General features: G+C 35.7%; 1 protein-coding gene across 1 annotated transcript; it reads right to left on the bottom strand.

The window, feature by feature from the left end:
• Window positions 1-1,536: 1,536 nt before the first annotated feature.
• On the bottom strand, window positions 1,537-18,911 carry KRT20 (keratin 20). Its single transcript, XM_051994532.1, has 8 exons — window positions 18,459-18,911; window positions 13,503-13,585; window positions 9,748-9,904; window positions 9,388-9,549; window positions 9,167-9,292; window positions 6,832-7,052; window positions 5,204-5,241; window positions 1,537-2,800 (listed from the first exon to the last, which is right to left on the bottom strand). The coding sequence occupies exons 1-8, from the start codon at window positions 18,855-18,857 to the stop codon at window positions 2,703-2,705; spliced, it is 1,284 nt and encodes a 427-aa protein (XP_051850492.1). The 5' UTR covers window positions 18,858-18,911; the 3' UTR covers window positions 1,537-2,702.
• Between the last annotated feature and the right edge of the window lie 3,280 nt (window positions 18,912-22,191).

Genomic DNA, 22,191 nt, shown 5'->3' with positions numbered 1-22,191 from the left:
CCAATTATGTGCGGTGAATAGACTCACTCATTACAACCATAAAGCAAATGTCAGTGGAAACCTCCTTTGCTAGTAGTTTTGCATAATATAAATTAATTAGCTGTTTCTTTTTTGCAGCTTCAAGAGAGGAAAAGAATTGTTTCTGACAACTTGACAACTCCAGGCTTGTATGTTTATTGCAACAGGCTGGTGGAATTTTAAATGGAAGAAAGACTTGTCTTGGATTTACAGAGGGGAGCAGTAAACTTAATGTGAGAATCCATAGCTTCTTTCAAAAGCTTACATAGTCTTTGACTTATGAAAAAATTGTACTTAGGAGCAAATGTTGTCCTAATTAGAGAAAATTGTTAATGTGATAATGATGATAATATGATAGAAAGGTCAGTGGACCTTGAGTTTCATTGAAGTGAAACAATTTGTTAAAGGTCAATAGCTAATGAGTGATTTAGAAATCAGAATTTGAATCCAGTTCATTTAATGGCAAATTCATCAAATTTTTTTATCATTCCAGAATTTATCTATGTGGTATATAAAACTGGTCAGCCATTTTGAGGATGAAATGTCTACTTATGTATTTTAATTTTAAAGATGGTGGACAATTTTATACATTATTGGTTTTCATTCTTCCTTTGCTGGGATCTGTATATCATTGTATTTTTCAGAATCAAAGTGGGGCAGAAAAATTCTCCTTTTCCTCTATGTAGCCTAGACATGAATATAGCATTCTGGATTCCAAAAAGATTAATTAGCATAAAACAAGTGAATATTTTAATAGTAGCCATAGTGAATTTCAAAGCTTCTTATTTTCAAGAATCACAAAGAATTTTTGCCAAAACCTATAGCCATATCTACCTGTATTAAGCAATAATAAGGTAAAGGTTTTTTTTTTTTAATAAATGAGGCAAGAAGAGTAAATGAATAAAATCATATTTCCCCCATTATCTTTTGTGGATATTGGAAATCAAAATTCTCTCATCTAGTTCTTAGATCTCTTTGCAGATTTGGACATATTCTTTGAAAATTAAGACTAGAGAAACTAGCTATCATAATTTAAAAACAATGATAACAAAACCTATGCTATGGTGAAAAAGAATTGAGTTGTAGAATTGGCTGAATCTAATAATAGGAAATTTATTAGGGATAAATGTAAAGCCTAACATAGGCTCAAAAAATCAACTTCCCTAGTAAAGGATGTAAAGGAGTGTATCTGATAAGTGGATAATTAGAGGTAAATGAAAATGTTAACCCCTGGTTATATATGATCAATGTTAGATAATATCAGGTTAATGTCAGCTGAGGATCAACATGTTTCTGCATGAAATTAGTTCCATTTAGAAAGGACATTACCAATCTTTGAAGCCCACACAAATGCACCATCTACAAAACGACCATCCTCAAACCTTCTGTTTGTTACAGAATAGTACAAGGAGTTCTCAGCGCATCTAATCTATTTATTTATCATACCACTTACCTCTAAACATTGAAAAGAAAAGGTAACAATATATACACTCAGTTCAAAAACAAGATAATCATGAGTCACTGAATCATACTGTTTATTGATAAGAGTATAAAGAAACTTATTGTTTTACTTTGTGAAAGGCTGAAGTCTTTGATAATTTCTTAGATGCTCATTCCAAATATGATGAGCTGCATTTGTAGATGGGGAGATTAAAATTATCACCCCTACAATAGTGAGACAGAGCTCTGAGCCCATGGCACTTTATTAAATGGTCCATGATCTCTTCTAATGAAGTGGACCTTAAATCTTCTTCAATATCTGATATGCCTTCTCCTTCCAGGAGCCTTATTTTCATAGGGCTAGATGTTCAATCATTCAAGAACAATGATAGCAAACACACATAATGTTATTGATTGACAGGTGATACCTAAGCTAAAATAAGCAAAGTAATATGTCGGCAGGACCACAAGTTGGGTGAAGTAAGGATTATCTTCATTCAAGATAGGCAGGCTTCTCCTTAGGTTGGGCAAGAGGAAATGGTACAAGTTATCACAATTAGTGACCTCAGATAAGAGTGATTGCTCCTACTGGATGAGGAATTGATCTGGAAGTGCAAATATATTTTGGGGGACTTTCCATGTAGTTTTCACCTCTGCCATACTGGGCTTGGTCATTAAAACAAGGCAAAACATGGGTGGAGGGCCTTTAGTTAACTTCCTATAGTAAAGCAAGTGAACTTTGAATCTGCAGTTCATACCTCTGGGCCCTTATATAAGAAATTTGATATGATTCTATCAAATTGATTAATACTAGTTAGAATAGAATAGGGGTCCAAATAAATCATTTCTCACGTAGACATGTACAATGAGTCAAATTCTTAAAATATGAATTTTGGGAGGAAAAATGAAAGAGAGATTTGTCTTTCATTTATATTTGCATCTACAAAATTAGAGGGTTTTTTGTGATTAGAAGGTCTTTAACTTTCAGTCAATAAAGATGCTTTTAAATTTCCTTGAACTGATTGTACTAATAATTATATTGTAATATTCTTGCAAATGTTTTGAATGAAGTATTTGGAGGGCATTTTAAAAAATCTCATAGAAGTGTATGATTAATGAGTTTCTTATCTCCTGTTACCATAAAACATTCACCAAGCTTGTTAAAAGGGAGTTTCTTAACAGAGCATTGTAAAGTTTGATCAAATTTTTCCAACTTGTTGAACCCGCTTTCCTCTGGTAGCTGCTTATATCTTCTCTTCTATTTCTTTGATTTGAGATGACACAATCTTGCCATCTACTACTTCTTCCACAACTGTCTTAATCTTCCTGGTTTTCTTCATATCTGTATGAAAGACACAGATGGACTTGATTTTTATTCATGCATGTAGATAGAGTCATTCACATTTCTCTGTCTGTATCTGTCTTTCTTTTTTCCATTTTCCCTCTTCCTTGTCTCTTTCTTTTTTCTGTCTCTCTTCCTCTTCCTCTGCCATTCTCTCTCTGTTTCTGCCTCTCTCTCTTTTATTAATGTTGGGGAATTCCTGCTATCAAAATTCCTTCCACCAAAGCAGATCATTGACAATTCCTCTGTAAATTACTGTGCTAGGATCATAGATCTGGGGAAGAACCTCAGAAGTCATCTATTCCAACTGTCTTATTTTACAGATGAGAAAACTGAAGTGGTTAACTTCCACTAACTAAGGAGGTTAATGCTGCATCTGAGGCAAAATTTTAAACTCAAAACTCTTGACTTTACACCCAGCTCTTTCCACCATGCTAATTGCCTAGGGGCACTGAGAGGGATATGTCTTGCTCAGGATACATAGTATTTGTTAGCAGTGGACCTGAACTCAAATCTAATTCCAAGGTTAGCTCCTCCATCCACTATGCTATACCTCTTCTCACCAACTCTATTACTAAATTTTAAGCTAACATTATTTTGTATTAATGTTCTTTAAAACTTTGGGCAGCTAGTTAGCACAGTGGATAGAGGCTCAGGCTGGGACGCAGTAAGACTCCTCTTCCTGAGTTCAAATCTGGCTTCAGACACTTCTTAACTATGTGACCCTGGGCAAGTCTTTTAAAACTGTTTGCCTCGGTTTCTTCATCTGTAAAATAAGCTGGAGAAGGAAATAACTCCAAATAGGGTCACAAAAAAATTGGACATGAGTAAAACAACTCAGCAACAACAAACTCCTTTAAAAGAGTTTTTAATTTACCATTCCAATTCACCCAGTTAGTTTTATATCATCTTAATTCATGTAATTACATGATCTTAATTAGTTGCTACAAAGAATAGCATTTCACTAATTTTGGAAACCTAATTGAATGTATCACCCAATTAATTACCATTCCATCTACATAATGACTATGCCCAAACCTTCCATCTGTTTACTAATTAATATGAGGAATCCCAAGTCTGCCTAATCTATTTACTTATATCTTAATAATGCTAGGTATTTTATGAGCAAGAATTGAAAAGATAGTTGCATTTAAATTAAATGCAATTTCTATCTATTGAGAGTTTTGACTATACGTATACACATTTACACATAAATATGTATAAATAAAAATGTACACATGTGTGCATATATACACAATACAGGTATTTATAACAGGCAATATACATATGTATGCACACATATAGACATAAACATAAATGTTATACATAGTTATGTATAAACATAAAATTGTCACAGAAATCAACAGGTTAGATTTAGACATATATTTTAAAGATAGACTATTTCCTTGGTGTGGATAATTACTTCGATATTGCAGATTGCAACCCTCCACACCTTAGACTTGGAGTCTTAGAGCGTTGCTATTCCTGAGAAATCCATCTCTTGACAGCAACCCAGGTATTGAGTCCTTCAACACTGCTTTAGTTTATACTGGGCTTTAGTCTAAACTTTTCCATAGTTTATAATCCAGTGGTTTAGTCTGTGAGAATCTATGGTCACCTGCATGCCAAAATGAGCCCCCAGCATAAAACTTTAATGGAAAAGTTTTATAGATGAAGGCAAAAAATTGCAGCAAGTTATTGAATTTTATAGACCAACTCTCCTCTTAGGTTTATAATAATGAGAATAAAATACATATTCCAACCTGATCATTTCCTTTCAGAATCATAGAAAGTTCTAATGTATACTTTTCAATTTCCTCTTTTCTCCACTTCTTTTAAGGAGAAGTAAATTTTCTTCAGTGGGGTACTGTGGAGTATTCTTTATATTATTTTTTAAAATGTCATTTTTTGACAAAGTAGAATCAAGCTGTTTTCACATTGAGCTGCATTTTTCCTGGATCTTTGTATGTTCCACAATTAAAAGTTCAGTAGAACCATAACTAGAAAATCTGACGCCTAGGGAAAATTCATTTGTGAGGGTAGGTGTCACAGAGGATAATCTTTTCTGATTGATAGGACTTTCACTGAGAGAGGAGATGGCCCATTTCCTTTAGAGTTTGGCTACAGATTCCAATGAATTTTGCGACTCTATCCTTCAGACCTTGGGAAGAGGCAAGGTAAAGGCTGTTGCAAACAGCGAGTACAGGGTAGAGAAAGGCAGAGCTCTGTGCCGGGGCCAGACCTTAGGGTAATATAGTATTACACAGGTCCTGAAGACCAGAGGACTACCATGGCTAATTCAACCCAGATAAAGTAAAAGTCCTAATTGCCCTAGGATAGTTTTCCTTTTAGAATTCAATGTTACAGGTAATGCATGTAAAAAGTAGAATGTAGAATAATTACCTTTTTCATCCATAGTGGCTAACTGGAAATTCTCAGATCTTTTTGGAAGAAATAAAAAGAAATAAAAACAAGTTTAGCATCATCCATACAATGGATTCTTCTTTTACCCTTTACATTTGAAATTATTGAATATTTTTAAGTAACCCCAGATATGATGTTCCCCTACACTAATCCTAATTTTATAAACACATTTTGCTCTGTCCTAAACAGAATGTCATATTGATGACCTTTCTTTAAGACAGCATTTCTGAAGTTGGGTCCACAGAGTCATAATATGTTTTCAAATAGATTTTTGGGGGGGTCTGTGAACTTGGATGAGTAACATAAATCATATTTCTTCCTCAATAAAATTGTTTATAATCGTATGTATTTTATTTGATGCATTTAAAACATTATTCTGAGGAGTTCCTAGCCTCCATTAGACTGCTAAAAGGAGTCTGTGACACACTTAAAATTTCATAATCCCTGGTTTAGGATGTTAATTTAGCAATATTTTCCAAGACTTTAAATTGTATATGTGGGTGTGGATGTGTAAAAGAGAAAGGGCGGGGGGACAAAGAGAGAGGGAGAGAAAGAGGGGGAGAGGGAAGGAGGGAGGGAAGAAGAGGGAAAGGGAGAGAGAGAGGGAAAAGGAGGGAGAGAGGAGAAGGAGGAGGAAAAGGAGGAAGAGGAAGAAAAGAAGAAGAGGAAGAAAGGGAGGAGGAGGAGGAGGAGAAAGAGGAAGAGGAGAAGAACAATAACAACAACAACAACAATAACAAGAAGAAGGGGAAGAAGGAGAAAAAAGGAGAAGAAGGAAGAAGAGGAAGAGGAGGAGGAATCAAAGGTGAAGGAGGAGGAAGAAGAGAGGGAGAAAAAGGAAGAGCAGGAAGAAGAAGAGGACAAAGAAAAAGAGGAAGAAGGGAGAGGAAGAGGAGGAGCAGGAAGAAAATGGGGGAGGAGAAGGAAGAGGAGGAAGGGAAAGAGAGGGGGAGGAGGAAAGGGATGGGAAGGAAGAAAAGGAAAAGGAGAAAAGGGGGAAGAAGAGGTGAGAAAAAGGGAGAAGGGGGAGATGAAAGGGGGAAGCAAGGAAGGGGAGAGAAAAGGGAAAGGAGAGGGAGGAAGAAGAAGAGGTGAGGTATAGGGGAAAGGGTGAAAATAAGGGGAAAGCAAGAGGGAGGGAGAGGAAAGGGGGGAGCAAAAGTGGGAAAGGGGAAAGGTGGAAAAGGGAAAAGGAAAGGGGGAAAAGAAGAAAAGGAAGGGGGAGGAGGAAGAAAAAAAGGAAAGGGAAGAGAAGAGGAAGAAAAAGGGAAAGGGATAGAGAAAGGGGGAAGAAAATTGGGAGAGAAAGTGAGAGTATAACAGGGATCTGTAAAGGGGCAGGGATAGGAGACTATTGGTTTTAATGTCTTTTCAATAGTTCTTTTGCTTTTAGATACAATAGTTTTCTTGAAAATGGTTTGTGTTAAATTTTCCAAGATACTCAGTTTTCCTCAGAACTGAGCTTTAAGACATCTATGTCCCAAATTGTGCTGGGTCTGACAAGACTTTAAGTCAGTGGAAGTCCTCTTCCTTGCCTTTTAAGTACAGCTACTTCAAGACAGTTTCCTTTGCTACAGAGGATATTGATTCCAGATGTGATGACTAACCTGACATCCTCTCCTTCCAGGAGGCGGCGATAAGTGGCAATTTCCATTTCCAGGTGGGTCTTGATATCAAGAAGGGCGTTATAGTCTTCGTTTTGTCGTTCCATGTCAGACCGAACTTGCATCAGCTGAGCCTCTACAGAGCTTATTAATGCTTGAATCTGAGTCAGCTGTGCACCATAACGAGCATTGGTCTCTTCTAGGGCGTGCTCAAAAGATGCTCTCTACAATCAATGGAGAAATAAAGGATTTAATCCAAATAACATACTTGGCACTTTAAGGTTGACAAAGCCCTTTCTGCACAATAAGGCTGTAAAGTAGCTTATGCAGCCCTGATCTATGCTATGGGGCAGTTGGGCAGCACAAAGAAAGTTAATTCCCTTGGTCACATAATCAGTAATCACAGTGTTAGGATTCTAATCTAGATCTCTTGATTATTGCCAATACTTTTTCCTCATGGGATCCACAGAGGGATCTGAATAAATTTCAGAGGGTCTGTGAAGTTGGATGAAAAAAAAATACATTTTTATATTCATTAACCTCTAACTGAGACTAGTGCTTCCTTCAGTTATGAATGTAGGCAACAAACCACTATTGTGTGTGTTGTGTAGTATACTGTATTGTTCTAAAAACAATCTCTGATTTTGTCACCAGTAGAAATCACAAATATTTTCATATCATGTTATAGTTATTGAAAATATCTCAAAATATCATTTATCCTCATCACTACTTTGAAATTACTGTGTTTATTAGACCCATTTCTTGTTGTTGTAAGAACCATGACATCAGGGAGGTAATGCTATTACATGCAAGTGAGTTAGATTTAAGTGAGGGAGTAATTGCTCACATGATTTCAGTCTTCCTATCTATAGATGTTTGTGTGATATAATTGGCAAACTCTCAGGGTTGGTAGGTTTTATCAGGCTTCCATAGAGATCTGTGACATTAAAAAAAATTAAGATCTCATTTAATAAGACTTGGTTCTTGGAATGAGGGCTTTTTAAAGTTTGTTTTTAAAAAAGTTTAATTTTTGAAAAATAACAAAAATTGTTTATTTTAATTATCAGCAATGGTATTAATTATTATTGAGATTTATTTAAAAGTAATTTAAAAATAAATATTTTAAATAATAAAAACCTCTTTCAATTGGTTAAATATGAAGATATGGGCTAATACAGATCATTAAAATGAGCCAGGAGAGATTGTACTTATAAGCAATATATTATATTATATTATATTATATTATATTATATTATATTATATTATATTATATTATGTCTTGAGAGATAGGGTATATAGTTTAGAGAACTTGGGAATCAGGAAGTGCTGACTCTGACATATGGTACCTGGCCATAGGCCAATCATTTAATCTCTCATTGCCTCAAGGAACACTCTAAGATTATAAATTATAAATGACTCATCTAAACTTTTTCAACTATGGGTCTCTACCCTATTTTTCATCATGTTACTGAATGGGGGGATACCTTTTATATGTATATACTTGGCATCATGTAAAAATTTCTTGGGGGAAAAGATGTCACAAGTGGAAAAAGTTTAAGAAGCCCTGATCTATTATATAGGACATTTGGGTGGCACAGCAAATAGACCACGGGCTTGGAATCAGGAAGACTCATCTTCATGAGTTCAAATCCAGCCTCAGATGTTTACTAGCTATGTGACTCTGGGCAAGTCATTTAAATCCTATTTGCCTCAGTTTCCTCATCTGTAAAAGTGGCTGGAAGAGGAAATGGCAAATCACTCTGGATCTTTGCCAAGAAAATACAAATATATACATATGTATGTATGTGTATATATATATATATATGTATGTATACAAATGCAAACATATATATCTATCTATCTATTAGCCTGAGAGATAGGATGGTGTAATGGAGAGAGGGCTGGTCTTGGAGTTAGGAGAACCTGAGTTCAAACCCTACCTTTGACATGTAGCTGTTGGTAAGCAAGTCTGTCTCTAAATTATAGATGAGTTGCCCGCCTGCATTGGTGGAGGGCATACTAGGAGTTACTCACATTAATGACTTAATAGGTCTGGAACAATAACTACAAAAATAGGTTACTATGGACAGCTATATGGTGTTGTGGATGGATCACCAATTCTGGAATGAGGAGGATCTGAGTTCAATTCCATCCTCAAACATTTAGCACTTATTGGCTGTGTGACCCTGGGCAAGTGACTTAATCCCCCTTGCCTCTCAAAAACAAACAAACAAACAGACCAGAAATGAAAATAACAAAAACAAAATAGAGAAAAATAAGTCACTTGTATATACCAGATTATATTATGTTGCATGATATGATGTCATATGCACATTACCGTACTATACTGGGTCTGGAGCTCTATCTCCAAGGTCTGGTACTTGCGTTTCAGTTCCGTCACTTGAACCTCACTGGTTTTTATCTCCTTGGTACTCACTTGGACCTCTTGTTGCAAACTTTCAATCTAAAAGTAAAAAGCAGAAAGAAAAAAAGAAAATCACTTAAGTTGCTCTATTTTTTGGGGGAGGAACCACCTGGAAATGTGATCTTTTTTCTCACCCTTTTATCAAACTGTTCTTTGGCCTCCTGAAGATTCTTTTGTGCCATGATTTCATATTTCTGTCTCATTTCATTCATTATGGTTCCAAGGTCATGACCAGGAGCAGCATCCACTTCCACATTGACAGTGCTACCCAATTGTCCTTTCAGGTTAGCGGTCTCCTAAGAGAAACAATATCTCCATCAATTTTGTTCTGAAGTTTATTCTTATACTTCTATCCAGCTTGAGATGATAACCAGTGACCTAAAGACCTCATCACATTAGATGTAAAGCTAAAAATGGATCAAAATGACTGAAACAGAAACATTATCGATCCCAATATCTCTTCTGTTGGGTCACATTTCTGATCTTTTTCTTACCTCCTGGTGGTTTTTTTTAAGGAAAATCAGTTCTTCATTCAGATTTTCAAGTTGTGTCTCTAAGTCTGACTTCTGTAGGGTGAGATTATCAAAGACTTTATGCAGTCCCTTGACATCAGCCTCCACAGTCAATTTCATTGCAAGCTCAGTTTCATACCTATAAGATAAGCAGAGTTGTAATCGGCAGTTACGGCAGCTGGGGTAAGCGATTTGTCCTTTTATAAGAGAATTGTGAAAGGGAGAGTGGAAGAATATGGTGGAAAGTGACACTAAAGATGGACTTCAAACCTTGGGTCCCAACAGGAAAGAAATATAGGGACATTGACCCATGGAGGATTGTGAAGTAATTGCTGACGGGTATAGGCTAATGAAGAGCTACTGCAAGGGGAAAGTGGGGAAGGATGTAGAAATATAGTAGCTTCCTATTTTAACTACTCTTGCTGATGAGCTTAGTTGTTTCTACCTGTTGAAGGTATAGGTGCTTTCAACATCCTTGAATTTTTGGTACTGTGAATCAAAGACCTTCTTGCCTTGTCTTAGTTAAGGCTCTGAAAAAAACCAGTGTTATGCAAAAGTCAATTCCTTTTTTGGTTATTATCTTTGTGATTCAACTATAAAGTAATGAGGCTTTTTATTTTTGGAAGCTCCCCTGTATCTGTGTGGTGCAATGGATAGTGGATTAGGCCTGAAGTTAGGAAGACCTGGTTCTAAGCCCACCTCAGATACTTGATTAGCAGTGTGAACCTGAGCAATTTCCCTTAACCTCTATTTGCCTCTGTTTCCTTATCTGTATAATGGGGAGAACAGCATTTATCTCCCAGTGTTGTGGAGAATCAGGTAAGAGAATTAAAAAATACTTAGCATAGTGCTTGGCACATAGTAAGTGCTTTATAAATCATTATTGTTGTTATTATTATTATTATGTTAGTTTTCATTTCATCCAACCTGTTCCTGAAAAAGAATTCTCACTAATATATACATTCATATCATCTTTGCTTGAAGCCCCTAAGTGAGGGGGAATTCTCTACTTCCCAAGACAACATTCTGTGTTGGGCTAATGATAATTGTTAAGGAAAATTTCCCTTACATTCAGTTAAATTTGCCACTTTGAAACTTTTACCCATTTTTTTTAGCAAAACTTTCTAATCTGTCCTCCCTGTGAAGGCCTCTCAGATAAGGCTTCAAGTTAATGGCAATCAGTTGTATTACTATATTAATATACAATCTCTAATACAATGTGGTTTGATGATGTATGTGAATAAGGAAAGATGGTTTGATTTTCATAGCGAAATCTCTCCCATATGAACTATTTGGGGAAGGTAAGATCTCAAATATCAAAATCTCTGAATTACAAACTCTTTTATGTTTCTGGAAAAAAGAAAGTTACATGATAACTTATATTTTAAAAGGAATAACAAGATGTATGTAATAGGTTTATAGTTTCATTTGCAGTCATCTTTTCTTATTGTGCCACATTATAGAAATACTTGCTTTATTCTATAAATTAAAAATAAAATAAATAAAACTTTTTTTTAAAGGAGAAATACAATTTTAAATAGAGGGCAGTTGGTAATGTTGATACTCCCAAAGAAGGTCTACTCAGGTATTTCTTGAAATACACAGAAAATAATGGAAGAAAATTCAGCAGAGAACTCAGGCAAGCAGCATAATTTTGAAAGTAATGTGTGGAATTTATTATATACTTTTAAGAAAAGCTAATAGCATGAAATGGAGATCTGTGATTTCATTTGGAATTCTTTTTGTATTTTTTTACATTTAGGAGAATACTTAATTTTGAGGGAATTAGTTCAGAATTTTAAAACATTAAATTAAAACCATAGTATTAATAATATAACACATAGTATAATATAGCATGACAATAGAAGTAATAAAATAAATTAGATTAAAAATAAAAAAGGGAAATACAGTTTCACAAACTGCTTATAGTAAAATCTCTACTGGTAAAGGCTGTCAGGATTGGTGCCCTATAGTTCTTTAAATGTGTTTCACAAACAGATAAAAATGATTTGTTCTGTACTAATATGCAGATTTTTTAAAAAGTCAATTAGTACTTCTAAAGTCCTGGAAGATATTTTTTAAGTCACTTATTTATACTTATAATATTCTTAGGGACAAGGATAGAGAATAGATTTGTGGTTTCAGCGGTTTAAGTAACTCCCAACTGAGGAAATTGTTTCCACCACTGAAGCTTATCACTTTCTCTGTGACTGATGGTTGTAGAGAGTTGCCTATTGCCCCCAAAGAGAAGTTAAATGACTTGTCACATTTTAAATGGTCCATGTTAGAGTTAGGTCTTAAACCCCATATCTTTCTGGTTTTGATGCCAGCTCTCTATCCACTATGTCCTATTTTCTTATAATAATATTAATATAATATCAATGTTATTAATATTATATTAATAAAATTAATGTTACATTAATCATATTATATTAATATTATTACTATAATAATAATTCCAAGATAATTCTGAGATAAATTTGGCCCACATTAAAGCAAAATTTTAATTAATGTCAACTTTCAAATTAATAAAAAGGGAAGGGAGAGCATTTCTTTAGAGCTAGGCACTAGATAGTGCTTTTCTGTCTAGTAGAAAGAAAGCCCTGATTCCAATACTTAGTAACTATGTGATTCTTAGAAAGTTATTAATTTCTCCGAGTGTCACTTTCTTCATTTGAAAAATGGAGGGTAATTACATATGCATTACTTTTATAAGGAGAGTGCTTTGGAAATCTAAATGTTCAATAACTGTAAGCTAGTTCTTAAATCTTTAAATCTGCCCTTTTTAGGGGGAACTTTTGTTCTCTTGTTTGAAATTCAGTATTTTTTCCTCAATGTTTTTGGGTAGCTAAGTGGCACTATAGTGCACAGTCCTGGAGTTAGGAAAATTCATCTTTTGAGTTCAAATCAGCTGTCTGCCCATGGATAAATCATTTAACCCTTTTACCTCAGTTTCCTCATATGTCAAATAAGCTGGAAAAGGAAATGTCAAAGGAAATGTACCTTTGCCCAAATGAGGTCATGAAGAGTTGTACACGTTTTTCCCTCATTCTTCCTCCTTTTGTAGTTCAGATTTGATAATATTTTAGGTCCATAGAAATCTTTCCTCATAATTCTATGAAGCAAGTATTATTTTCTCTATTTTACTTTTGAGAAACTTAAGGCTTTGAGATTATGATTTGGTCAGGATTAGACAGATGGAGAAGAGTTTTAAATCTAGACTGTGGTCAGTTGGGTATAAATGACAAGAAGGTACCTTTTAATATAATTTAAAAAGAACTTTTTAATAGCTAGAGCTGCCCATTAAGAAAATGGTTGCACTTCTGAGAGAGTGAGCGACCTGTTACTAAGAGTACAAATTCGATAACCCATTGCCAGGAATACTATATGAGATGCTTTTGAAATAGGTAAAAGATTGGATTAGATGAAGGATAAGGTCACTTCTAACTCAGATTTTGTCTTTTCAGATAAACAGTTGTATGAAAGTTTGAGGAAACAAACTTCATTAAAACAGACTCTACACAATGTTCTCATAAACCCAATGCGCTCAGTTGTTCATTAAAAATTAGTTCTTGGGACAGTTAAGTGGTACAGTGGATAGAGCTGGAATCAGGAGGATCTGAGTTCAAATCCAGTTTCAGACACTTATTAGTTGTGTAATACTGGACAAATCACTTAATCTCAACTGCTTCAAAAAAAATTCTTTAGAAAGGTTTCACAGTTGTGATCATACTTACTTCATTCTGAAATCATCAGAGGTCAATTTAGAGTTATCAAGCTGCAGGATACAAAAGGCATTGGCCTTTTGGGCATCTATAATCTGAAAAAAAGAAGAGAGGGAAATAGACAAGTGGTTAGAAACTTCCAAAAGCTAAATTTATTTAAAATATAATTACCCTAAATTAGAGCCTGTTATTTTAGAGACAATAATCACATCAAGTGTTTAAAAAAAATAATTGGGAGCAGCTCAGGAGGATCTGAGTTCAAATCTGACCTCAGACACTTAATACTTACTAGCTGTATGATCCTTGGCAAGTCACAACCCCAATTGCCTTACCCCCCCCCCAAAAAAAAAAAAGTGAAAGGAAATTGGTCTGAACTATTGAATGGTAATGTGTCCTAGTAGATAGTTAGCATCAAAGCTAGAAAGAAGACCTGGATTCAAATTCTGCCTCTGATATATAGATATAGATATAGATATAGAGATATATCTATATCTATGTCTATGTCTATGTCTATGTCTGTGTATATATATATATATATATATATATATATATATATATATCAGTGTTTTTGGGTAGCTAAGTGGTACCATAGTGCACAGTACTGGAGTTAGGAAAATTCATCAATTCCCATCATAAAATATCAAACCTAAAGCTATATACCTTATTTCAAATGCTTAAAGAGATGCAATGGCTCCCATTTACATCCACGATCAAACATAAACACCTCTTTTTTGGCATTTAAAAAGCTTGACAACCTGACTCTTTAACTTTCTAGTTTTCTCAAACTCCCCTCCATGCATACTAGGGTCCAGCCATGGTGGCCGCCTAACAGTTCCTCCAACATGATTCCCCATTGGCTGTCCGTGCCTTCGCAATGGTCTTCTCATTTCCCCTACCTCCACCTTCCAGTTTCCAGGTCTTCTTTCCAGATAGCTTAAATTCTACCTTCTTCAGGAAGTCTGTCTCAGTTCCTCCAGCTACTCTGAATATATCTTGTATGTTGATAGTTATTTACAAGCTGTCTCATATTATAAAGTAAAAGATTTAAGGGCAGGAGCTATGTTTTCCCTTCTGTTCATTCCTTAGTGCTTAATATAGCGTCTGGTGCATACTTAGTGCTTAATAAATACTTGTCAATTGATCTTGGTCCAAACCTGAGATTTCATTACCTACTATTAGCAACTCACTGGGGCTTACCAAATGGCCCTGAAAAGCTCATGTCCATAAAACTAAGTAAATCAGAGGCAGGGCTGGAACCTAGGATTTTCTGATAGATGATGAGACTGTCCCACCATCCATCACATCTCTATCCATAATGGCTGGAGATATAGTTTGGCAAAGACCTGAGCTCAGATCTTATCCAGAATGCAAATTACCTATGTAACTATGGGTCTGTTTCTGTAACCCCTGTGTCTAAGATAGTACCTGGCACAGAGTAGGCACTCAGTGAATGCTAATTGGACAAATAAATAACTTAACTTCTTGGTTATCCATGGAAACTCTAAGACTATAAAATAAAGAGGAATTGCCGGACTACTCAGGTAGAAGAAATTTACATAAACTAATGAAGTCACTAGTGGTCACTCCCTATTCCCCAAAGATTATACACACACACACACACACACACACACACACACACACACACACAATACTTAATGCTATGCTATCATATACAGTTTTAAACTATTAAAATTCTCTAAGATTTTTGGGATACTCCATATATAAACACATATAAATATGCATATCTCTCCATTGTTACTTGCCATGTATCTTTCATTTATATTTATCAATCTGCCCATGTACCTTTCTCTGTCCTCTCTCTGTGTCTTTTTCTATGTCTTTGTCTCTCTCTCTCTCTGTCTCTGTCTCTTTCTGTCTCTGTCTCTCTATCACACTCTGTCTCACTCTATCTCTCTTTGTCTCTCTGTCACTCTGAATCTCTCTCTGTCTCACTTTGTCTCTGTCTCTCTGTCTCACTCTGTCTCTGTCATTCTGTTTCACTCTGTCACTGTCTCTCTGTCTCTGTCTCTTTGTCTTTGTCTGTCTGTCTGTCTGTCTGTCTGTCTCTAGCCTTCCTTATGGAATCCAATTTAATCTCCCAAAAGTCCTATAGATCAGAGTTAGCCTATATATTTGGATTCTCTACAAAGTTCATTCAAAAAATTATATGGAAAGAGGGATTTGGGAGAGATGAATGATTTCCCTTATCCTAATTGTTTAAATAAAGGTATCCTTTCATAAGAATCCTGGAGACAGTGACCTGATAGTAGAGACAAAAATAAGAATGCCTTTGCCTGCTATGGGAGGAGTCCTGAGTCCCCACCTGGACTCTCATAGGACTTTTTTATTATACTTGGGCCAAGTGACTCAACTAGCTGATGTCAGATATATGTTTAGAGAAGTCGACTGACTCACTGATAAATAATCTTTGCTATAAGAAACAATTATTCCCAAAAAGGAAAAAAATAATGAAAGGAAATTTTCTGATTTGCTAATAGAGTGTTGCAAAGGCAAAGACTTCCTGCCAGAATTATAGAAGGTCTAGTCAAGACCAAGCTCTTTTTAGGGTTTCTTCCACTTAAGTAGTCCAGCAATTTCTTTTTAATGCCTATAATTAGAGTTACCATGGGCCACTGAGAAGTTAGTTACTTATTTGTCCAACTAAAGAAGTTGAACAAAAATCTAAAGAAGATTTTAAGGAGAGGGAGATCCCCATTTTTCCTGTGTACTGTAGATTTTGAGGATGGAATTTGGAAATATCATAGGTAGAAGAAATATTGACTCAGAAAGCTGAGGTTAATCCTACTTCTGCAGCTTCCTGCTTGTGTGAACCTTGGGATTGTTATCTTCATGGGACCTCAGATTTGCTATTTGAAAATGAATATAGATGATACGATTTCTGAGGCTTTATCTAACACTAGAGCTGTTAATATATTAGCAAAAAATAAGAATAGAGAAAATACAACATTAATTTATAGTAATAACAGTTTATTTTTATTATTATTAAAAATTTGTTTATCTAGCACTTTCTGCCACAATTAAGCCTGTAAAGTAGAACATCATTCTTGTTTTACTGATAAGAAAACTAGAGCTCAGAGAGATTATATAATTGATTAATATTCATAAAGCCAGTAAGTATCTGAGATAGGATTTGAATCTGAATCTCAGGTTCGAGACACTGTGAGTCAATGCTTCCTACCTAATATTGCTGGAAAAAACTCCTAACAGATCTGTAATGGTAACTAGGATAGGATAATAGGCTTAAAATAAATTCAGGTATTATTGAGTCTTCTTCCAACAATGGCTAACCATTATCCATCCTTTTTTTCTCCATTCTCCCAACTCATATCTGGTGCATTATATTGATATTCATATATATATATACATGTATTAATTTATATGAATATTCAATATATTTGGTGTTCATGATATATGGGTATTCATTATATATAGGTGTTCATTTATATAAATGTTCATTACATATTGGTTTTCATGTATATGGATATTCAATATGTGTCGGTGTTCATTTATAAGGTTTCTGAGAATGAAGGAAGCCTCTGAAATTATTGGGGAAAGCATTGTGAACAAGGTAATTAAGAGGCAGCTACTGTCATGTTTTTCAAAATGTAGGTCCACGAGAGAGGATTGTCCTATTCATTTAAGCCAAAGGAGTTAAAGCCATGTAAGAAGTTACTGACAAAATAGGGAGATAATAATAGATTGAATTTAACTTGTCATTATCAGAGACAATATAGGAAAAGAAAAGCATGAAACAGTAGAAAACATGTTGATTCAGGAGTCACTTTTTGAACTTTGATTTCCTCATCTATATAAAGAAAGTATTGGATTTAGATGGTCTCTGAGGTCTCTTCTAGTCTTAGATCTATGATTCTTGTTATTGCTTTCTATCCATCTCTCTGAGAAATCCCATGGATCTGATTTGCCTTAAAAAGTCACCACAGGGAATCTAGGTGGTGAAGAAGATAGACTGCTGGTCTTGGAGTCAGGAGGGCCTTAGCTCAAATTGGACCTCAATTATTAGCTGTGTGACCCTGGACAAGTCACTTAACCCTTATTTGAGTGATTGAGAGACAGACAGACAGAAATATGGGAGAGAGACAGACAGACAGATAAAAATATGGGAGATACACAGACAGACAGACAGACAGAGATATGAGAGAGAGACAGAGAAGAGGCAGACAGAGAGACAGAGCCAGAGAGAGATATGGGAAAGTGACAGAAACAGAGAGAAGGGGAGAGACAGAAAGAGAGAGTAGGAAAGAGAGACGGAAGAAGAAAGAGAAAGAAAGGGAAGAAAGGAGAGAGAGAGACAGACACAGACAGACACAGACACAGACATACAGAGAGATATGGGAGAGAGACAGAAAGAGAGAAGAGAAGAGGGTGAGACAGAGACAGAGAGAGATATGGGGGAGAGAGAGAGAGAGAGAGAGAGAGAGAGAGAGAGAGAGAGAGAGAAGAGAGAGAGAGAAATGTGGAAGAAAGAGACAGAGAGAAGGGGGAGACAGAGAGACAAAGACAGGAAGATATGGGAGAGAGACAGAGACAGAGAAAGGGGGAGAGACAGAAAGAGAAAGAGTGGGAAAGAGAGAGGGAAAGAGAAAGAAAGAGGGAAGAAGAGAGAGAAAGAGACAGGGAGACAGAGACAGAAAGACAGACAGACATAGAAACAGACATACACAGAGATATGGGAGAGAGAGAGAAGAGAGAAGAGAAGGGGGAAGATAAGACACAGAGAGAGACACACACACACAGAAAGAGACTGAGACAGACAGAGAGACAGACAGATACACACACAAAGAAAGAGAGAGAGAGAGAGAGAGAGAGAGAGAGAGAGAGAGAGAGAGAGAGAGAGAGAGAGAGAGAGAGAGAGAGATTGATTGATTTAGGGAGACAGACAAACAGAGGAGAGGCTTTTTCTTTTAAAAGCCATCCAGCATCTCTCACCTGTTTTCGGAGATCTTCAATTGTTTTGAAATAGGAGCTGTAGTCCCGGCTCAGGATGGGAGAGCTCTTCTCATGCCATTCCCTGATCTGTATTTCCAGCTGGGAGTTGGTCTTCTCCAGAGACCGTACCCTTTCCAAGTAGCTGGCTAGACGGTCATTCAGGTTCTGCATTGTGACTTTTTCATTGCCAACAGAGAAATCTTCACTGAGACTACGTCCATAAGTAGCCACATGTCTGGTGCTTGAAATCCGGGTACCCTGACCTCCAGCCCCACCATAGACACTGGGAGAAGAGAAACCTTGCATAACCCCCTTCCTAACTGCGACCCCACTCATGGCTAAACCGGGCTGATTAGTGGAGCTGTTGCTTCTATGGAAGCTTTTACGAGTGAAATCCATGATTGGCTTTGGGGACAGACACCAGGACCCTCTTGCTACCTCTGGTGGTGGAATGAAATCTGCCTCCTGGAGATAAGGACTTTTATAGACTGGATGGACTCCGCCTCTGTGACAAGCTGGCTTCCTGTTGTCCCCACGATCCACTCCTTACAAGTATCCTGAATTTGTCAATTCAAAACAACTCAGAGATGACCCCAGTCAATCTTCTCCTAGGGGTGGGGGCCAGGTAGGATATATATATATATAATATATATATATATAATATATATATATATATATATATATATTATATATATATATATATACATATATATATATATATATATATATATATATATATGTATATATATATACATTTTAAACAAATTGGTTAAAGGCATAAACTATTCAATGAATGATGTTGTCCTTGCACCTGCTTTGGCAGAGTTTTTACTGTTCTGTACAGATAGGACATATTTACCAGTTTCATGAATAGTTTGTGATTTAAAAAGGCTGACCTTTAAATACAGTGCTACGTGGATGTGAACTATTATTAATTTTATAATAATGAAGTTTTGATTCCTATATGTAAAGGTGAGTAGAGGAAGTAGAAAGTTTACTCTACTTGCATAGGATTATAATTAGGAAATTGCTTTAAGCACAATAAACACCTGCTCTCTGCAGTTTTCATCATAGATTAGATCTCTCAGCTCAATTTAGAATTTTAAAAATGTGAAACAGTAATTCACATATAACTTTTCATAAACTTATCACAAGTTTGGCTTTTTCTGCTTCCACCTGTTATTTTATTCTAGTCAATCAGTAAACATTTTAAGTACTTTATAGAAATCAATCACTGTGCTAAGTATTGAGGAAATGAAGGCAAAAAAAATCCAAGCAAATAATACTACTTACCCTGCTCCCTCCAAAACAACAAGGCAATCTTTAAAAAGAGCTCAGGTATAACATATTTCACTTGCCATAAAGACTTATCTCTTTTCCCCAAGTCATCCAACAGGAAAGTCATTGACATTATAATCTAATACACATTTAAATTTTTTGAATTGTAATTTCATTAATAAAGAAAACTCACTGGGGGGAAAAAAGAAAACTTTCTTTATCAGGGTAAATCAATGCCTGGGGCACAAGGACTTCTTTAAGGTACTGAAAAATTAAGTGTCTTGGAGAGAAGATGACTCAAATCAATATGCAGTGATAGAGGAACTGAACTCCAATCTTCCTTTCCCTGTCAGGTTTCCAAGATGCCTTGCTGCCTCTGAACCTCTTTTATTACTCAAATTGTTTGTTTGTTTTTTACCCCAGCCATGTGCAACACTTCAGGATCCTATTTTGGGGTGTTTAGTAAAGTTACTGAACCTCCCTATACCTCAAATTTTACCTGTAAAATGAGGCCTATGAAGCCCCTTCCAGCTCTAAATCTGTGATCCAATGCTTTTCAGATGGGGAGGAGAAGCCTCATATGCAAGAGTAAACTAACAATGGTGTCAGGAAGACCTGTCTCTGATTCAGTACTACTAGCTGTGTCACCAAGGGCCAGTCATTTTACCCCCAATGTGTGACCCCATTTAGTGTTTTCTTGGCAAAGTTATTGGAGTGGTTTGCCATTGTCTTCTCCAGTTCATTTTACAGATGAGGAAACTGAGGCAAATTGGGTTAAGTGACTTGCACAGTATCACTTTGCTATTAAATGTCTGAGGCCGGATTTGAACTCAGGAAGTTGAATCTGCTTGACTTTAGGTCTGGTGCTCTATCCATTGTGCCACCAATATATCTTTACCATAAGAAATAATATTTTGACTCTCTCAATGGCTCATTGCCAGAGCCCTCAGTTGCAGGTACCATGTCAGAATAGTCAGTGGCTTGAATTCAAGCATTTATTCTTCCCAGGAGAACCACCAGATTAGCATGGTCTATATTCCTCCCAAAGTTCACAATGAACACTGGTTGATATAACTGCGGATGTTTATCTTAGGGAAGAGACATGTTTGGGAAGAAGTGAGATGTAACAGCTGTCTTCAGATTTTTGAAGGGTTTTTCAGATGAGAGGGATTGAATTTGTTTTTCTTATCCCTAAAGGGTAAAATTAGGGACTATGACAGAAAATGAAAAGAAGCAAATTAATCTTTTTTTCAACTCAATTTTTTAAATTAATTTTTTAAGTTATACATGTATATTCAGTTTTTATATATTTCCATCATTTAGAGAAAGAAAAACCAGGACAAAAGGGAAAAACAGAAAGAAAAGAAAAACAGAAGGACAAAAAAGGTGAAAACTATGCTTCCATCTCCATTCAGTCCCCATAGTTTTCTTTCTAGATGTGAATGGCATTTTCTATCTGAAGTTTATTGGAATTGTTTTGGATCATTGAATTGATGAGAAGAACTAACATTGCTGTTGCTGTGTACAATGTTTTCCTGGTTCTGCTTGCTTCACTCAGGATAAGTTCATGTAAATTTTTCCAGGTTTTTCTGAAATTAGCCTATTCATTATTTATTATAGAATAATAATTCCTATTACTTTCATCTACCATAATTTATAGTCATTCCCCAGTTAATGGGTAACCACAAATTTTCCAATTCTTTGCTACCACATAGAGAGTTGCTACTAACATTTTTGTACATGTGAGTCCTTTCCCCCTTTTTATGAACTCTTTGGGATACAGATCCAGTAATGATACTTCTGCATCAAAGGGCATGCACAGTTTTATAATCCTTTGGATATAGCTCCACATTGCTCTTCAGAATGGTTGGATCAGTTCACAACTCCACCAACAATGCATTAGTGTCCCAGTTTTCCCACATCCTCTCCACATTTATGATTATCTTTTCCTGTCATCTTAGTCAATTTGATAGGTGTGAGATAGTACCTCAGAGGTGTTTTAATTTGAATTTCTTTAATCAGTAGTGATTTAGGGCATTTTTATATATGACTATAGATGACTAATTTCTTTATCTGAATATTGCCTATTCATATCCTTTGACCATTTATCAATTGGAGAATCACTTATATTCTTATAAATTTGATTCAGTTCTCTATATATTTTAGAAGTGTGGCTTTTATCAGAAACACTGACTGTAAAAATTGTTTCCCAGTTTTCTGGAGCAATTTAATCTTGATGTAAGGAAATATTTCTTAACAATTTGAGTGAACCCACAGTGGATTAGGCTGTTTTAAGTGGTGGTGGATCTGCTTGCATTTGACATCTTTAAGAAAAGGTGAAATGACTACTCATCTCTTAGGTTGTGTGATGATTCTTATTGGGATATGGATCAGGCTAGATGCTCTTCAAGATCCTTTTCACTATGTAATACTGGTCTTCGGGGGATGAATATTT

Source organism: Antechinus flavipes, chromosome 4 (assembly GCF_016432865.1).
Source record: "Antechinus flavipes isolate AdamAnt ecotype Samford, QLD, Australia chromosome 4, AdamAnt_v2, whole genome shotgun sequence".
NCBI lineage: Eukaryota > Metazoa > Chordata > Mammalia > Dasyuromorphia > Dasyuridae > Antechinus > Antechinus flavipes.
The sequence above is the reverse complement of the archived record's forward strand: the minus strand, read 5'-3'. Positions and strand labels throughout refer to the sequence as shown.